Below are 16,679 nucleotides of genomic sequence, written 5' to 3' on the forward strand. Positions count from 1 at the left end.
TTTCACATTACAGGATTTCAGGGCTTGGTAGTCATTTAACACAGATTTCAGTACCAAAACAAATAGCACTATTCCCATCCTAATTCCATTTTGCATGGATTTACAATGGAATTTCCTCCAAGCCTTGTTTCATGAGTCAGACTAACGGTCTGGGTGTGTCACTGAATAGCTGTTATATGATTCCAAAGGCATAACAGATGTGGCCTATAACTGCACTTTTATACACCCTCCAGAGTAAAATATAACTAGGTCCTAAGATACATCATGTATTGTTTCTTAGTAGAACCAGCAGATTTAAATGTTTTTAAAACAATGTAAAAAAAAAAGACAACTAAATATGCTAGCATTTTCACAGATAGATATATTGTAAGGTTGAGATTTTGTTTTATAATTATTTTTGCTATTATGATAAATACAATTTATTGGTTTTCTATTACTGGAAACTTTAGGCTCTGTAAGGCATACCAGAGTCTTCCTGTAAATTCGAATAATACGATTACTAGGTGATGTAAATTCCAATAATAGGATTACTAGGTGATGGTCAGATGTATTGTAGAAATGGCCCTTTTCGGGAACAAAATCTTAGCCGTAAACTGACCTATTATTGCAAGCTGAATGCAGTAAGGTCCACTGCAATCATAAACTGGCCCCAGGCAAATTAATGCAAAGTAAACCATACACATGCATGACAAAAACACAGTGGTGGATTTACTAAAAGCAAATAGACTGTGCACTTTGCAAAGTGCAGTTGTACTCTGCAAGAACAGTTGCTCCAGAGCTTAGTAAATGAGGTAAAGCATCACATTGCAAAGAGTACTCAATCACGTGCAAGGAGAATTAAAAAAAACAGAATTTTTGCTTGCACGTGATTGGCTGATGGAAGCCAGCAGAGCTTCGGCTCATTTACTAAGCTCTGGAGCAATTGCTCTTGCAGAGTGCAATGTGCACAGTCTATTTGCCTTTAGTAAATCAACCCCACAGTCTAAAGAGCATGTATTTTGTGGGTGGCCATACATGACCCAAATTATGTCACTTATATAAGCATTGCTTGCAACTGCAGTGATACATATTAAACAAACTGATGTTTGAAAATCTCTGTATGACCACACAATGATCATTCCCTTGTTCAAAGAAAGGAAATTATCAGCATAACTGCACCATTCTATTCTTTTGGCTGAATTGGAAAGAACACAAAGGGGTTGATTTACTAAAGGCAAAAAGACTGTGCACATTGCACAGTTGCTCCAGAGCTTAGTAAATGAGCAGAAGCTCTGCTGACTTCCATAAGCCAATCATGTGCAAGCAAAAATTCCGCTGACTTCCATCCGCAAATCATGTGCGAGCAAAAATTCAGTTTTTTTTTTCCCTTGCACGTGATCGGGTACTCTTTGCAATGTGAAGCTTTACCTCATTTACTGAGCTCAGTTGCTCCAGAGCTTAGTAAATGAAGTAAAGCTTCACTTTCCAAAGATTATCCAATCATGAGCAAGGAAAATAAATGAATTTTTGCTTGCACATGATTGGATGATGGAAGTCAGCATAGCTTCCCCTCATTTACTAAGCTCTGGAGCAACTGCTCTTGCGGAGTACAGTGTATTTGTAAATCCACCCCAAAGCATCAATGTGAGCAAGAGAAGTCAGATGTCTCCGTCTATTAATCCTCTTACATCACTGACCCGAGGAAAGACTTGTCCTACAGCCAGTCTATTTGGGGGAACTTTATTTTGTATTATAATATGCATATAAATGTCTGTTCTATATATACAAAAAAAACTATTTAAAAAAAAAGGCAGAGATACATTTTAAATCCTTACTCATAGCACATTAAAAATACTTAATACATTCACACCCCTATCCCCATGAAGAATATATTGCTTTTTTTATTTTTTAATGGCATGTATGTAATATATTGCAGCTTACCAATCATTAGATGTAATGGCTGCATTTGTTATTTTTTGGGGCTTTTTTTCATCTGTTTTCCCCCCGGTGATCTGGCCAGTAACACACCTCCTGTATTAGGGAGCCTCCACTCTGGATGAATGAGCACAGGGGCACCTATGGGCAGCAGCATTGTCAGTCTGGAGGGAGGGGCGTGTTAGATGTACTAGCGGATTTAGATATACTAAAGACATTAATCGCTTATACTGCGGCAGGTCGGCACGATCCCGCAAACCGTTGTAGCTGTACGTCGGCTCGGGGGATCAGGATAGCCGGAGGCGTGTGCACGCGCCCGCTGCACAGCGGGGGGGCGATGCTCGTGGCAGACGGTCGCGATGACCGCTGGCCACGAGCGATCGCGAGCAGGAGGGACAGAACATGGAAGTGTGTGTAAACACACAAATCCGTTTTCTGCTCTGAGAGGAATGACAGATTGTATGTTCCTATTAGCTAGTTGCCACAATCTGTCACTTCCTCTAGTCAGTCCACTCCCCCTTCAGTTAGAATCACCTCCCAGGGAACACAATTAACCCCTTGATCGCCCCCTAGTGTTAACCCCTTCACTGCCAGTGACATTTTTACAGTAATCAATGCATTTTTATAGCACTGATCGCTGTATAAATGCCAATTGTCCCAAAAATGTGTCACTATTGTCCGATTTGTCCACCATAATGTCGCAGTCATGATAAAAATCGCAGATCGCCGCCATTACTAGTAAAAATAAAAATAATAATAAAAATACTATAAATCTATCCCCTATTTTGTAGACGCTATAACTTTTGCGCAAAACCAATCAATGTACGCTTATAGCGATTTTTTTTACCAAAAATATGTAGAAGAATACATATCGGCCTAAACTGAGAAAAAATTCGCTTTTTTAAAAAAAAATGGGGATGTTTATTACAGCAAAAAGTACAAAATGTGTTTTTTTTCAAAATTGTCGCTCTTTTTTTGTTTATAGCGCAAAAAATAAAAACCGCAGAGATGATCAAATACCACCAAAAGAAAGCTCTATTTGTGGGAAAAAAAAGGACGTCAATTTTGTTTGGGTACAGCGTCGCACGACCGCACAATTGTCAGTTAAAGCGACACAGTGCCGAATCACAAAAAATGACCTGGTCATTCAACAGCCAAATCTTCCGGGGCTGAAGTGGTTAAAGACAGACTCCGGCTCAAACTACAGTTACACAAACGAGTCAGCCACAATTTTTTTTTTTTTTGGGGGGGGGGATAAAGGTTTTATATTAATAAATAAAAGCTGATCATTGTTAGCACCCCTGTCAGGGTTAACTGGTTTGTCTCAACATGCTTAACTGCTTTATTTGCTGGACAGCATGTTCTGTTGAAAAACAACAGACTTACTGGCCAGATCACCAGGTGAAAATAAAGGAAATAAAGCCTAAAAAGTAAAACAAATGCAGCCATCACATCTAAGAATAAGCAAGCTGCAACATACTGTAATAAATGTTTGTTTTCATTTTTTTTTGTATATTGCTTGGTGCTAATTGTTGCTGTGTGCGGGACTGCCCTAATAGGCAACTTGACCTAACACACATAACATTTTTTTGGGGGCTATATGCATTACAGTGTAGTTCTACTGTCTATGTTGAGATCATGTCTGTCTGGTTATGGTTGAACCATTGTACTTTCTCTTATCTGCTTTAATAAAGACATCCTTTTTGGTAACAAAAAATTTAATGTATTGCGGCTTACAAATCCTTAGATGTGGTGGCTGCTTTTTTTTTTCTTTTTTTTTTTTTTTTTTTTTTTTTAGGCCTTTTTTTCTCCGCTTTCACCTGCTGATCTGGCCAGTAACACACTTCCTGCCTTAGGATGCTTACATTCTGGATGAAAGAGCAACAGAGACACCTTTGGACAGCAGCACTGTCAGTAGGGGTAGGGGAGTGTTAGCTGTACTAGCAGATTTAGATGCTCTAACAAACTCAAGCCAAACTAAGCTAAGCAGTTAACAGCAACAGTTTTTTTTCTTTAAGACCCCTTTCAAACTGAGGCGCTTTTCAGGTGCTTTCACGCTAAAAAAAGCGCCTGAAAAGCTCACGAAAACCGATTTCAATTAAAATCAATGAATGCTTTCACACTGGGGCAGTGCGCTGGTAGGGCGGTGAAAAAACGCCCCTCTCCATTAGGGGTGCAACGGATCAAAAAACTCATGGTTCGGATCGTTCCTCGGATCAGGAGTCACAGTTCGGATCATTTTCGGATCAACAAAAAAAAAAATCTCCCCCACTGTAATATCCACAATCTCCCTATTGGCAGGGTGTGGCAGAGTATTGGCAGAGTATTGGCGGGTATATTGGCAGGGTATATTGGCGGGTACATTGGCAGAGTATTGGCAGGGTATTGGCAGGGTATTGGCAGAGTATTGACAGGGTATTGGCAGAGTATTGGCAGGGTATTGGCAGGGTATTGGCAGAGTATTGGCAGGGTATTGGCAGAGTATTGGCAGAGTATTGGCAGGGTATTGGCAGGGTATTGGCAGACTATTGGCAGACTATTGGCAGGGTATGGCAGAGCATTGCAGAGTATTGTAGCACGGCATTGCAGAGTATTGCAGCAGGGCATTGCAGAGTATTGCAGCAGGGCATTGCAGAGTATTGCAGCAGGGCATTGCAGAGTATTGCAGCAGGGCATTGCAGAGTATTGGCAGGGCATTGCAGCAGGGCATTGCAGAGTATTGGCAGGGCATTGCAGCAGGGCATTGCAGAGTATTGGCAGGGCATTGCTGACATCCGATCTCTCCCCTCCACTGTACAGATCAGTACACAGAGGGGAGAGAGGAACCGGCGTCATGACATGACGCCGGTTTGTTACAAGTGATCGCTCCGTCATTTGACGGAGCGATCACGTGCTAAACGGCCGCCGGGTGTACCAAGATGGCCGCCGCTCCGGAGCTAGGCCAAAGCCGCGGCCTTTCCTATGGCCGAGGCCACAGAGCGCTCCGCGGATCGCGGGTGTCCCGATCCGCGGAGATTGATCCGTACGGGTCACGGATCGATGACGATCCGTTGCACCCCTACTCTTCATTGAAATGAACGGAAAGCTCTTCAAAAGCCCTCAGTGTTTTACTGGCAGTTTAGAAGTGCCTCAGTGTGAAAGGGGCCTTAGGATAAAGGTTTTACATAAATAAATAAAAGCTTACCATTGTAAGCACTCCTGTCAATGGGAAATGGTTTGACCCTTTAACTGCCACATCTTACACACTTACTGGCCAGGTGAAAATAAAGGAAAGAAAGCCTAAAAAAGAGAACTAATGCAGCCATCACATCTAAGAATAGGTAAGCTGCAAAATAGTAAATGTTTGCTTTTGGCTTTAATAACGCTTTAATGAGTGGGGATTATTCCAGCCCAAAGTTAAGCTTGGCTCTGAATTTTCTTACACTTTAAAATTTCTAATAATATAAAATTATAAACAAAAGAAATATATGTAAAATAACTTACTTGCAGAAGCTGTAAAATGTAGGATCAGGTTATACAAGCAGTCTTCAGTGTTTTTCGTAAGTAGAGTAGAAACTATATTTCTTTTACGGCTTATCTCGATGAATGGATAAATTAAACAAAACTGAAAATAAATAATAACAGAACAAAACAGAAAATGGCGGAAAGGTTTACAGGACAAAAAAGAGGGTGAAAAGGAAGACGAGCTTAAATATAGTTGTGTAGGAAAGAGAAGAAAATAATACTAGGATGAGGATAAGTAAAATAATAGGCTGGAACATCTGGGAAGGTAAATACAGAGACAGAAAGATTTATTCACTTACAGTACTGCCTGTAACACATTGTACATAAACAAGTGCATGTGAACAGCTCAAGTCAGATACTGCAGACAAAAAACACAAGTCATCATTTATTTAACACTATTCTGCACAGGATGTTCTTTGATAATTCCTTGAATACTTTTTAGGCTGCTTGTTTTATTTTAGATAAAAAACAGATCACATCAGAACATAAAGTGAATCTTCAGCCAATTTCTTTCTTTTTTTTTAGCTTTAAATAGTGTGGGAAAGAGATAAAACATCTATCAGGTTTATACTGTTGTGTCTTTGTCGGAGAGATTCTTCCCTACTTCCTGTGCCTGTGACCACTGTTACTGGGATAGAAAAAGTCAGAAATTGCCCCCATGGGTAGGCGTACAGCAAAAAAACCTTGATGGAAGTCCTAATCCTTAATCACTATATTAAAAAACCACTGTTTTGCTATTATTAAAGAGATCTCTTGTCTTAGTGAATCAGCGCTGGCAGTGGGAAAAGGGAAATTATCCCCAATGGAGACATATACAGCAATAAAAGGTTTTAACCCCTCACCACTTTATTAAATATGGGAAAACATTTTGGTAGGAATTTTACTTTAAAAATATGGCATAGTTTAACACTCCACATCCAAGGAAAATATTTTACGTTAATGTGTCGAAATGAACAACGCGGTCTGCGTCTGGCCTCAGCTACTGCTCTTTCCAGACCGCCGCAATCGCGCCATTTAGCTGCCGCTTTTGTCCCCAGCCTCCACCGCTGTCATTAGCAGAGCGGATGGCGGGAGGCAGGACAATTCTGGACTGGGGGTGGGACCAGCACTGCATGGAGAAAGACAGCTGCCTGAATTAACTCTTCACGCTAACCAGGAGGTCATTGTCTGCCAGGAGGCGGTCCTAGCAACCAATCTCCTGCTTGTTAATATGAAAAGTTACCCGACAGCTCCCGCGCCCCATCTAGTGCTGCTGTGCCTCTGCTTTCAGTTAAGAATTGTCCCGCCTCCTGCTCTCCACTCTGTGAAAGGTAGGAGAGTGAAGGGAGGAAAGGACGTGGCTGTGAAGTGAAGGATGGGGAGCGGGGGTCATGTACTGTGTGTGGGGGATCATGTAAAGGGGAGCAATACTGTGGGGAGATGTGAAAGGGGCAGTGCTTTTGGGGTGATATGTTAAGGGGGTAGCGCTCTGTGTGTGTGTGGGGGGGGTTGGGTGATGTAAAGGAGGACAGTGCTGTGGGTGGTGGCAGTACTGTGAGGGGTGTGTGAAAGGGGCAGTGCTTTGGAGGTGATATGTGAAGGGGGACAGTGCTGTGGGGTGGATGTGAAGGGGGGCAGTGCTGTGGGGGGGGGTTGAAGGGGACAGTGCTGTGGGGGATATCTGAAATGGGGACAGTGCTGTGGGGGGATGTGAAGGGAGCAGTGCTTTGGGGGGTGTGAAGGGGGACAGTGCAGTGGGGGGATGTGAAGGGGGACAGTGCTTTGGGGGTGATATGTGAAGGGAGACAGTGCTGTAGGGGGGTTGTGAAGGGGGGCAGTGCTGTGGGGGGATGTGAGGGAGCAGTGCTTTGGGGGGGATGTGAAGGGGGACAGTGCTGTGGGGGGGGGGGGTGTGAAGGGAGCAGTACTGTGGGGGGGATGTGAAAGGGGCAATGCTGTGGGGGGGATGTGAAGGGAGCAGTGCTGTGGGGGGGATGTGAAGGGGACAGTGCTTTGGGGAGATGTGAAGGGGGACAGTGCTTTGGGGGTGATATGTGAAGGGGGACAGTGCTGTGGGGGGATGTGAAGGGGGCAGTGCTGTTGGGGGATGTGAGGGAGCAGTGCTGTGGGGGGATGTGAAGGGGACAGTGCTTTGGGGGGATGTAAAGGGGGACAGTGCTGTGGGGGGATGTGAAGGGGGCAGTACTGTGGGGGGGATGTGAAGGGGGCAGTACTGTGGGGGGGATGTGAAGGGAGCAGTACTGTGGGGGGATGTGAAAGGGGCAATGCTGTGGGGGGATGTGAAGGGAGCAGTGCTGTGGGGGGGATGTGAAGGGAGCAGTGCTGTGGGGGGATGTGAAGGGGACAGTGCTTTGGGGGGATGTAAAGGGGGACAGTGCTGTAGGGGGATGTGAAGGGGGCAGTACTGTGGGGGGGATGTGAAGGGGGCAGTACTGTGGGGGGGATGTGAAGGGAGCAGTACTGTGGGGGGATGTGAAAGGGGCAATGCTGTGGGGGGATGTGAAGGGAGCAGTGCTGTGGGGGGGATGTGAAGGGAGCAGTGCTGTGGGGGGATGTGAAGGGAGCAGTACTGTGGGGGGATGTGAAAGGGGCAATGCTGTGGGGGGGTGTGAAGGGAGCAGTGCTGTGGGGGGATGTGAAGGGGGCAGTGCTGTTGGGGGGATGTGAGGGAGCAGTGCTGTGGGGGGATGTGAAGGGGACAGTGCTTTGGGGGGATGTAAAGGGGGACAGTGCTGTGGGGGGGATGTGAAGGGGGCAGTACTGTGGGGGGGATGTGAAGGGGGCAGTACTGTGGGGGGGATGTGAAGGGAGCAGTACTGTGGGGGGATGTGAAAGGGGCAATGCTGTGGGGGGATGTGAAGGGAGCAGTGCTGTAGGGGGGATGTGAAGGGAGCAGTGCTGTGGGGGGATGTGAAGGGAGCAGTACTGTGGGGGGATGTGAAAAGGGCAATGCTGTGGGGGGGTGTGAAGGGAGCAGTGCTGTGGGGGGATGTGAAGGGAGCAGTGCTGTGGGGGGGATGTGAAGGGAGCAGTACTGTGGGGGGATGTGAAAGGGGCAATGCTGTGGAGGGATGTGAAGGGAGCAGTGCTGTGGGGGGATGTGAAGGGAGCAGTGCTGTGGGGGGATGTGAAGGGAGCAGTACTGTGGGGGGATGTGAAAGAGGCAATGCTGTGGGGGGATGTGAAGGGAGCAGTGCTGTGGGGGGGATGTGAAGGGAGCAGTGCTGTGGGGGCATGTGAAGGGGACAGTGTTTTGGGGGGGATGTGAAGGGGGATAGTGCTGCGGGGGGGGGGGGTGAAGGGAGCAGTGCTGTGAGGGGGGGGGGATGTGAAAGGGGCAATACTGTGGGGGGGATGTGAAGGGAGCAGTGCTGTGTGGGGGGGATGGTGATGTAAAGGTGTACAGTGCTATGTGGGGGAAGTGAAAGGGGCAGTGCTTTCGGGGTGATATGTGAAGGGGACAGTGCTGTGTGTGGGGGGTGGTGATGTAAAGAGGGACAGTGCTGTGGGGGATGATATGTGAAGGGGGGCAGTGCTATGGTGGGGAAGATGTGAAGGGGGACAAGCAGCTGCACATAAAATGAGGTGCTGCACAGAAAACATGCAGGAGTACCATTGACTCTTAAACGCACTGAAATACAAGGTGCAGTTTTCCACACATGGAAATAGCATGGTACAAGCGCACCATGCAGTTTCCATGCGGCTGCTTTTTTAAAAGGTGCCAGGACCTTTTCATGGCAAAAAACGCAGGCACAGCAGCCCATTCATTTGGGCTGTTGTGCCTGCACACCTCGGCTGTGATGTAAAGAATTGCACAAAAATGCGATTCGGACCTCTTCTGGAAGAAAATTTTACTAATTGGACAGCAAAATACACTTCTAGCATCACTGGTATGAGCCTGAGGCATTTAATATCCAGAGCCACTGCTGATGTGTTTGAGGCTGGAGAGCAGAGGATTTGACAGTTCCTACAGTACAGTTACCCGGCTGTTGACAGGCTTTGTCCTGTACCCAGGCGACGTTGACCTCTTAACTTTGGGATTAATCTTTCAGTAAACAGGTGGAATTTGTCTATGGTGATGGAGCACTGGACCTGCAACACATTTTGTGTTTGAGCACTTACATCACCAAATGTTGTCACTATATTTGTCATAAGCTGTTCGTTATGATTTAAATGGACAGCACATCTATTTTTTTAATGCAGTTTTATTTGTGTTTTGGTATCCTGACAGTTTTTAGTGTGTAACGTCCCTTATTTCACATTCTGAATATATAATTTTATTGATTTATTTAAAACGAAGTGCAACATGGTTTGCTTTTATATAATCATAGATGGGAATCTGACAGACCCATCAGCAACATCTCCATGGGAGGTGGCCATCCAGAAATTGCCAAAAGGGATGGCTCAGGTCCAGTTATTATCTGTGTTGAAGCACAGATAAGAATACCCTTCAAGGGGCAAGGAGAGGATGGCCTCTTGTGAAGATGAAAAACATGACCTTGGAGGGGGCCATGGTCACCATCCCCATGCTGGGGCTGTCGAGTTGGATGTCTAGAATGTAACAATGCTTGTGCGCTGTTTATGGCACAGGACTCTTAAGTCGCTACGCAACACACCAATGCTCACAAGGATCGGCCAAAGACTGGGAGACACGAGTCTAACACAAAAGGAGAAGGGTGCAATAAAACAACAATTTTGTGCTAGACTCGTGTCCCCCAGTCTTTGGTCGATCCTTGTGAGCACTGGTTTGTTGCGTGGCGAAGCGAACGCTGCTGTCCTGTAATATATAGACATTCCACCCCTACTGCTCTTATATGTGGATTCACATACTACTAAACCCTGTGAGGCATTTATGATGAACCCCCAGAGCTCATACAGTGCACGGTATAGCACGGGTGCATCAGCCTCGCTTCTATATTCATTCTGATGTGTAAAAAGACACGAACTATGTGAGTACCACTTATTCTTGATGCTTGTTAATGTACTGCCATGCTGTAAAGTAACTGCTGTGTTATATACTTATATTCATATACTGTGGATTACGTATTGTTATCGGTTTTGTTTTTCTTTTGGTAATAGAAAAAAACAGCATATTTCAACTCAGCCCTTAAAAACGGAATTAAATATTATACCTAATTTTCCAAAACATGACGGGTATACTGTAATGACACACTTTTATTGATCCTATGTGTAGATCATGTGTGTGTTTCAAGAAACTTTTGCTGTTTACTGATTGTGTTCTATTGTATTGTTTTTTAGGTGATCTTATTTGTGCACTAAGTTTATGATCATGTGTATTTAAATACATTTTGTACTTTTTTACCTTATCTTGTATGATGTGTTCTACTTCCTATGCCCGTACAATCCCTGGGGCACTTCCCTTTGCAAATTTCCACTATTAGGATGTGGCATAGGTCTCCAGCTCTGATACTCAGTAGTGGTTTCTCTAATAATTTTACATAAATGCCATAGGGGACTTTTCATCTAACAAAATAGTCTAGTTTTCAGTCTTCAAAAGTCAGATATGGTTAATGACTTTCACTGACATATTGCCTATTTTTAGCTTTTATATTTTTGTGATTTTATATTTTTGTGATAATTTTTCATAATATAAGACTATCATTATAGTTGCAATAACATTCATATTACTCCATAAAGTTCAATTACTATTTTCATAACACACATATTCTGCACACAAAATCATAAAGCTGTGCTTTTACTATATATCTAATAGACTTACTTATTTATGTAACCACAGTCTTATGACTAGCCTGGCAGACCAGCTGAAAACTTTAATCATGGGAGGATTAAACCACAATTTTAATCTCGTTACAGCTAGTGGTTTTTGATCTGTGCTGGTTTAGTGCCAGCATAGTCAGATAATCTGACTTAAGGCAGGGTGGCAGTTTCGGGACATATTCCTTTAGGACTCAAGAACCCCAGTGCACAACTGACATATATACAGAAAACGTAAGTACACCCCATAGAAAGTGACCTTTTCAACATATTTGAGCAGCTAAACATTAGATCTTTATGTAAACAGTGCCAGCTCATAAAAGTGATACACTTTGCCAAATGACACCCAGAATTGATGTAATGTATGTATTCACAAAATGTAAGTTAAAAAAGAAGTATTTTTTTTTTTTTTTTAGAAATCATACATACCTAGGTGGATGCAGCATCAGTGCAATGCTGCATCTGTCCCCTGCTAGCTCTAAGGCTGAGAACTGAGAGACCAAATACCACTGATCGGTCAGTTCTCAGTGCTCCGTGAGCAGAGAGCTGGTGACTGTCAGTCACCAGCTCTCTTTTCAGCCCACCCCCCCTCCCCCCATGCTCACTGGAGAACTGGGCTGTGGAGGGAGCAGGAGCGGCTGGCTCAGCCTCTTGGTGGCTCACGGTTCTGGGTGGATCCTGACCATATGGTTGAAATCTTTCCCCGCCTGGACTGGCTCTGTGATGTTAGCTGACAGCGGGCTTCAGCCTGCTATTGGCTAAAAACAGGTCACAGAAGTGCAGAGCGAACTGCACTGCTGTGATCCACAGGAGAAGTACAGCCAAACGAGCTTTGCCCATACTTATCCTTTAACAAAAATGCAGATCTGTCACATGAAACAGATGTTTCAGATTAGGTAACAATTTTTAAAACCTCCCTGGGGAGTATGCAAGTGGAACCTGTCTTATTGAAACTCCAAATATATAGGTACGCTTTGCCATTGGAGTGTATGATGTCATCTTGCCAAACTAAAAAGAGCTGTCTAATGCCCTCAAAAAGAAGGGGATTTCAAAGATTGCAGAATTATTAGAAATCAATCATTCCACTGTAGGTAACATGATCTACAAGTGTCATCAGTTTCAAATGACTATTAATTTGTTTAGTATGGGCTGGCCCAGCAAATTGCCTAAGAACTGACTGTTTGCTAAAATATGTCTTCAAGAACCCCAAAATTTCACTGCGGGATCTGCAGATAACTCTCACAAAGTTGGTGTTAAAGTGCATTCATCTACAATCAGAAAGATTGTAGATGCCTGCACAGCTACATTGGATGTGTGCCAGGGAAATGCTTTTGCTATCAAAAGAATATTGTAGAATAATTAGTTTGCCATTGAACATATAGGCCAAGACCAGGCCTTCTGGAAAAATACACCGTGGACTGATGTATCAAAAATAGAGCTGTTTAGCAATATTAATCATAGACATCTTTGAAGCAAACTGAAGGAGAGAGAATTATATCCTATCTTCTTTTTCTTATTTTCTTTTTTGTGTTCTTTTTTTTTGTAGTGTGAGTGCTTTAAGAATCTTTAATATATGAGGAATTAAAGTATTAAGGTGGTTCCTGCATAATATTAATGCCTGGTTGAACTATAGCCTGTATAACAAAAAATTGAAGGACTTTCTGTTATAAGTTGTGGATGATGTGGTAATTTTGATGTAAATTCTAATAAAAATTATCATTTGCAAAAAAAAAAAGTTAATTGAGAAACTGGTGGGCAGTTACGTAAAACACCTAAAAAAATAAAATTTCTTTCTTTTTCCACAGTAGATTATTAAATCTATTTTTGTTGAATAAATTATTAAAAATGCACAGTTGACTTTTTCAAGCATATCACCTTTAAAATGTAGACAAAGGCACTCTGTATTGTTATGCGATGTCTATGTAATGTGGCTATAGGGTTTAATATACATATTCCTGCTAAAGTCTATGCACAACTACTGTATTAAGCAGGTTCTCTAAGCTACACTGTACATACCTTGACCTAAGGGTCTCTTCTAGCTATAGTGCATATGGGGTGCCGATTTTGTAAAAAAGATTTCAGTACTCAAGGAATAAAGGTGTCCTTTTATGAAACTGAGATCAGCGGCGATCCCAAGTCTCACCGCTGATCTCAGGTCATTACCAGTTTATGAAACTGAGATAATCAGCGGAGATTATCTCAGCACAGTGAGAATCTGTAACTGACTGTCACAGAAACGGCCAGTTTATGAAGGTGCGATCTCAGCACTTCACTGGCGATCTGTGACAGAATTCTCACTTTCTGATTCACCATTTCAGAAGTGGAGAATCAGAGTGAGAAGCCTGAAACTGGCTGAGTAATCTGGAGAAAGCAAGAAGTCTTTTGACTTCTTTCTTTCACCAAACAGTCAATAGTACATCTTCCCCACCATTACACACCCCAAAACCAGCAGGATAGGAATTTATAGTGTGTGTATATATATATATGTATGTGTGTATATATATATATATATATATATATATATATATATATATATATATATATATATATAGATATATATATATATATATATGTGTATGGGTGTATATATATATATATATATATATATATATATATATATATACATACATATATATATATAAATCTGCATATACAGATATATATAGATATCTATATATATATATATATATATATATATATATATATATATATATATATAGATAGATATTTATTGATATATATAGACTATATCTATATATAGATATATCTATATATCTATATATAGATATATCTATATATAGATATATAGATATATATATAAAAAATCTATATATAGATATAGATAGATATATATAGCTATATATCTATCTATATCTATATATATATATAGATATAGATATAGATCTATATCTATATCTATATATATATATATATTTTTTTAGATGTTCACGTCCCTGACTGGGTTCATACTTGTGCGATGCGTGAACCAGCGTGATTCCTGTGTGGGTTTTCACATCGCACCTACATTGACATCTGCGCACCACTGCAGGTGTCAATGTAAAGTTAATGACACCCCCAGATCATTTCACAGATCACAGTGCGAACTATGTAATGGTGCAGGAATAGGATCGCATGGGTGTTTACACCCATGCGATCCGATTCCAGTGCGGACCAAATAAAGGGTCCTGTACCATTTTGGTGCAAATGCAATATGATTTAGGGCCAGTTCCCACTGCTGCGGTGTCCGAGATCGGATGTGATTCGCACCGCACTGCAGTGCAAAATCACATCCGATCTCTGTGCGATGCGATTTCAGCCATACAGATAGTATTGCTGAATTTGCATTGCACTGGGACCAAACTCATACAGGACCCTTTTTTTGGTCCACAGCAGAATCGGATGAACACCCATGCGATTCGATCACTGTCTGAGTTTGCAGATCGCATTGTGATATGCGAACTGATTTGGGGGTGTTAACTTTTAGGCCCAGTTCACACTTGTGCGATGCTGGACATCGCACAGGCTTCGCATGTAATTCGCAGCACACTGCCATTCACGTTACATGTGATGTCTGTGCGGTGCGATATCAGCCGTACAGATAGTATGGCTGATATCGCACCGCATTCGGTGCAAACACGCACAGGACCCTTTTTTCTGTTCGGACCAGAATCGGATCGCATGTGTGTTCACACACATGCGATCCGATTCATGTCCGGACTGTCAGTTCGCAGTGCGATATGCAAGCTGAACTGGGGGTTTCGTTAACAATGTATTGACACTCCCCAGCGATTCGCATATGGCAGTGTGAACTGACATGCGAGTCGGTGCGATGCAGGAACCCGCAGTGAATTTGCAGTGTTCTCGCATTGCACCAGTTTATCAATTTTTATGTTTATCAATTATTAAATATATTTTATTTTAATGTATTAATACATATTTATACTTGTATACTTTATTAAAATTATTTTTTTAATGATTATAAATGTATTTTGCATTTATATGAATGGTGTATAGCTGCATTACATATGTGCATTACATACATTTACTATACACCATTCACATTTAAATAGGCACATGTATGATCTTTAAATATTGATAAAAACAATGTTTTTTTTTATAATTAGGTTAATGTATATTGTGTAGGGGGAATTTAACTTTATTATTTTATTAATATGTTGGGGAATAATGTGTGCTGATTCGTGTTACACTTTTGTATTTTATGATTCCTCATACTGTAATCCCGCTATATCACGCGAGATTACAGTGAGAGGAGCCATTCTCAGGAGTTCCCGGTGTTTGTAGATCGCTCCTCAACTCAACATGAGAAGCAATCTACACACTTTCATAAACAGGCACTCAGAGGAGAGCGATCTCCTCTGAGAATGCCTGAGAACTGAAAAGCGGTATTTTACCGCAGTTTCATAAAAGGACACCAAAACTAGAGTGTTACCTACAGTGGAATGATTGATTACTAATAATTTTGCAATCTTTGAAATCCCTAGAGCTGCACGATTCTGGCTAAAATGAGAATCACGATTTTTTTGCTTAGAAGATAGATCACGATTCTCGCGGTGTAACATCTTTCACATTGAAACAAAACAAATTGGGCTAACTTTACTGTTTTTTTTTTTTTTTTTTTTTTTTTTATTCATTGAAGTGTATTTTTCCCAAAAAATTGCATTTGAAAGACCGCTGGGCAAATACAGTGTGGCATAAAATATTGCAGCAATTGCCATTTTATTCCCTAGGGTCTCTGCTAAAATATATATAATGTTTGGGGGGTTCCAAGTAATTTTCTAGCAAAAAATATTGATTTTAACTTAAGAAACAAGTGTCAGAAAAAGATTTGGACTTTAAGTGGTTAAACTTCCTGCATTTACACACAGAAGTTTGATCTAAGAAGGAAGTTAGTTACAATGTTTCATGTTGTTAAAAACTTGGCAGACTGCCTGGATTTTTTCTTTACACACACAGAAGTTTATCCCTTTGATCTAAGAAGGAATAATTAGTTACAATGTTTCCTGTTAACTTGGACTGCCCAGATATTTTCTTTTTACAGCTGAGAAAGCAGATAAAGTCTCTCCACTTGTTATATGAAAGAATAGTCAAACTCTGCATTGGAGATCATCAGGGGGGTTGAATCGAGATCACGATTTTTTTAACGATTAATTGTGCAGCTCTAGAAGTCCCCTTCTTTTTGAGGGCATTAGACAGCTCTTTTTAGTTTGGCATGATGACATCATACACTCCAATAGCAAAGCGTACACCAGCTCCATTACAGGACAGCGGCGTTCGTGTTGCCACGCAACACACCAATGCTCACAAGGATCGACCAAAGACTGGGAGACATGAGTCTAACACAAAAGGAGAAGGGTGCAATAAAACAACAATTTTGTGCTAGATTCATGTCCCCCGGTCTTTGGTCGATCCTTGTGAGCATTGGTGTGTTGCGTGGCGACGTGAACGCTGCTGTCCTGTAATATATAGACATTTCACCCCTACTGCTCTTATATGTGGATTCACAT

At 42.1% G+C, this 16,679-nt stretch overlaps 1 protein-coding gene across 3 annotated transcripts in view; it reads right to left on the reverse strand.

Moving 5' to 3' along the window:
* Positions 1 to 16,679, reverse strand: part of MTCL3 (MTCL family member 3) — a 159,704-nt gene that overhangs the window by 93,466 nt on the left and 49,559 nt on the right. For 2 of the 3 annotated variants that reach the window (XM_073627225.1, XM_073627220.1), the window contains exon 6: positions 5,398 to 5,675. In XM_073627225.1, the coding sequence (XP_073483326.1) occupies positions 5,565 to 5,675 (111 nt within the window). In that variant the 3' untranslated portion in view covers positions 5,398 to 5,564. Of the gene's footprint in view, positions 1 to 5,397; positions 5,676 to 16,679 lie in introns of those variants that run through there. The other variant, XM_073627223.1, reaches the window with a different exon arrangement.

The sequence above is a fragment of the Aquarana catesbeiana genome, linkage group LG04, assembly GCF_042186555.1.
Source record: "Aquarana catesbeiana isolate 2022-GZ linkage group LG04, ASM4218655v1, whole genome shotgun sequence".
Lineage (NCBI taxonomy): Eukaryota > Metazoa > Chordata > Amphibia > Anura > Ranidae > Aquarana > Aquarana catesbeiana.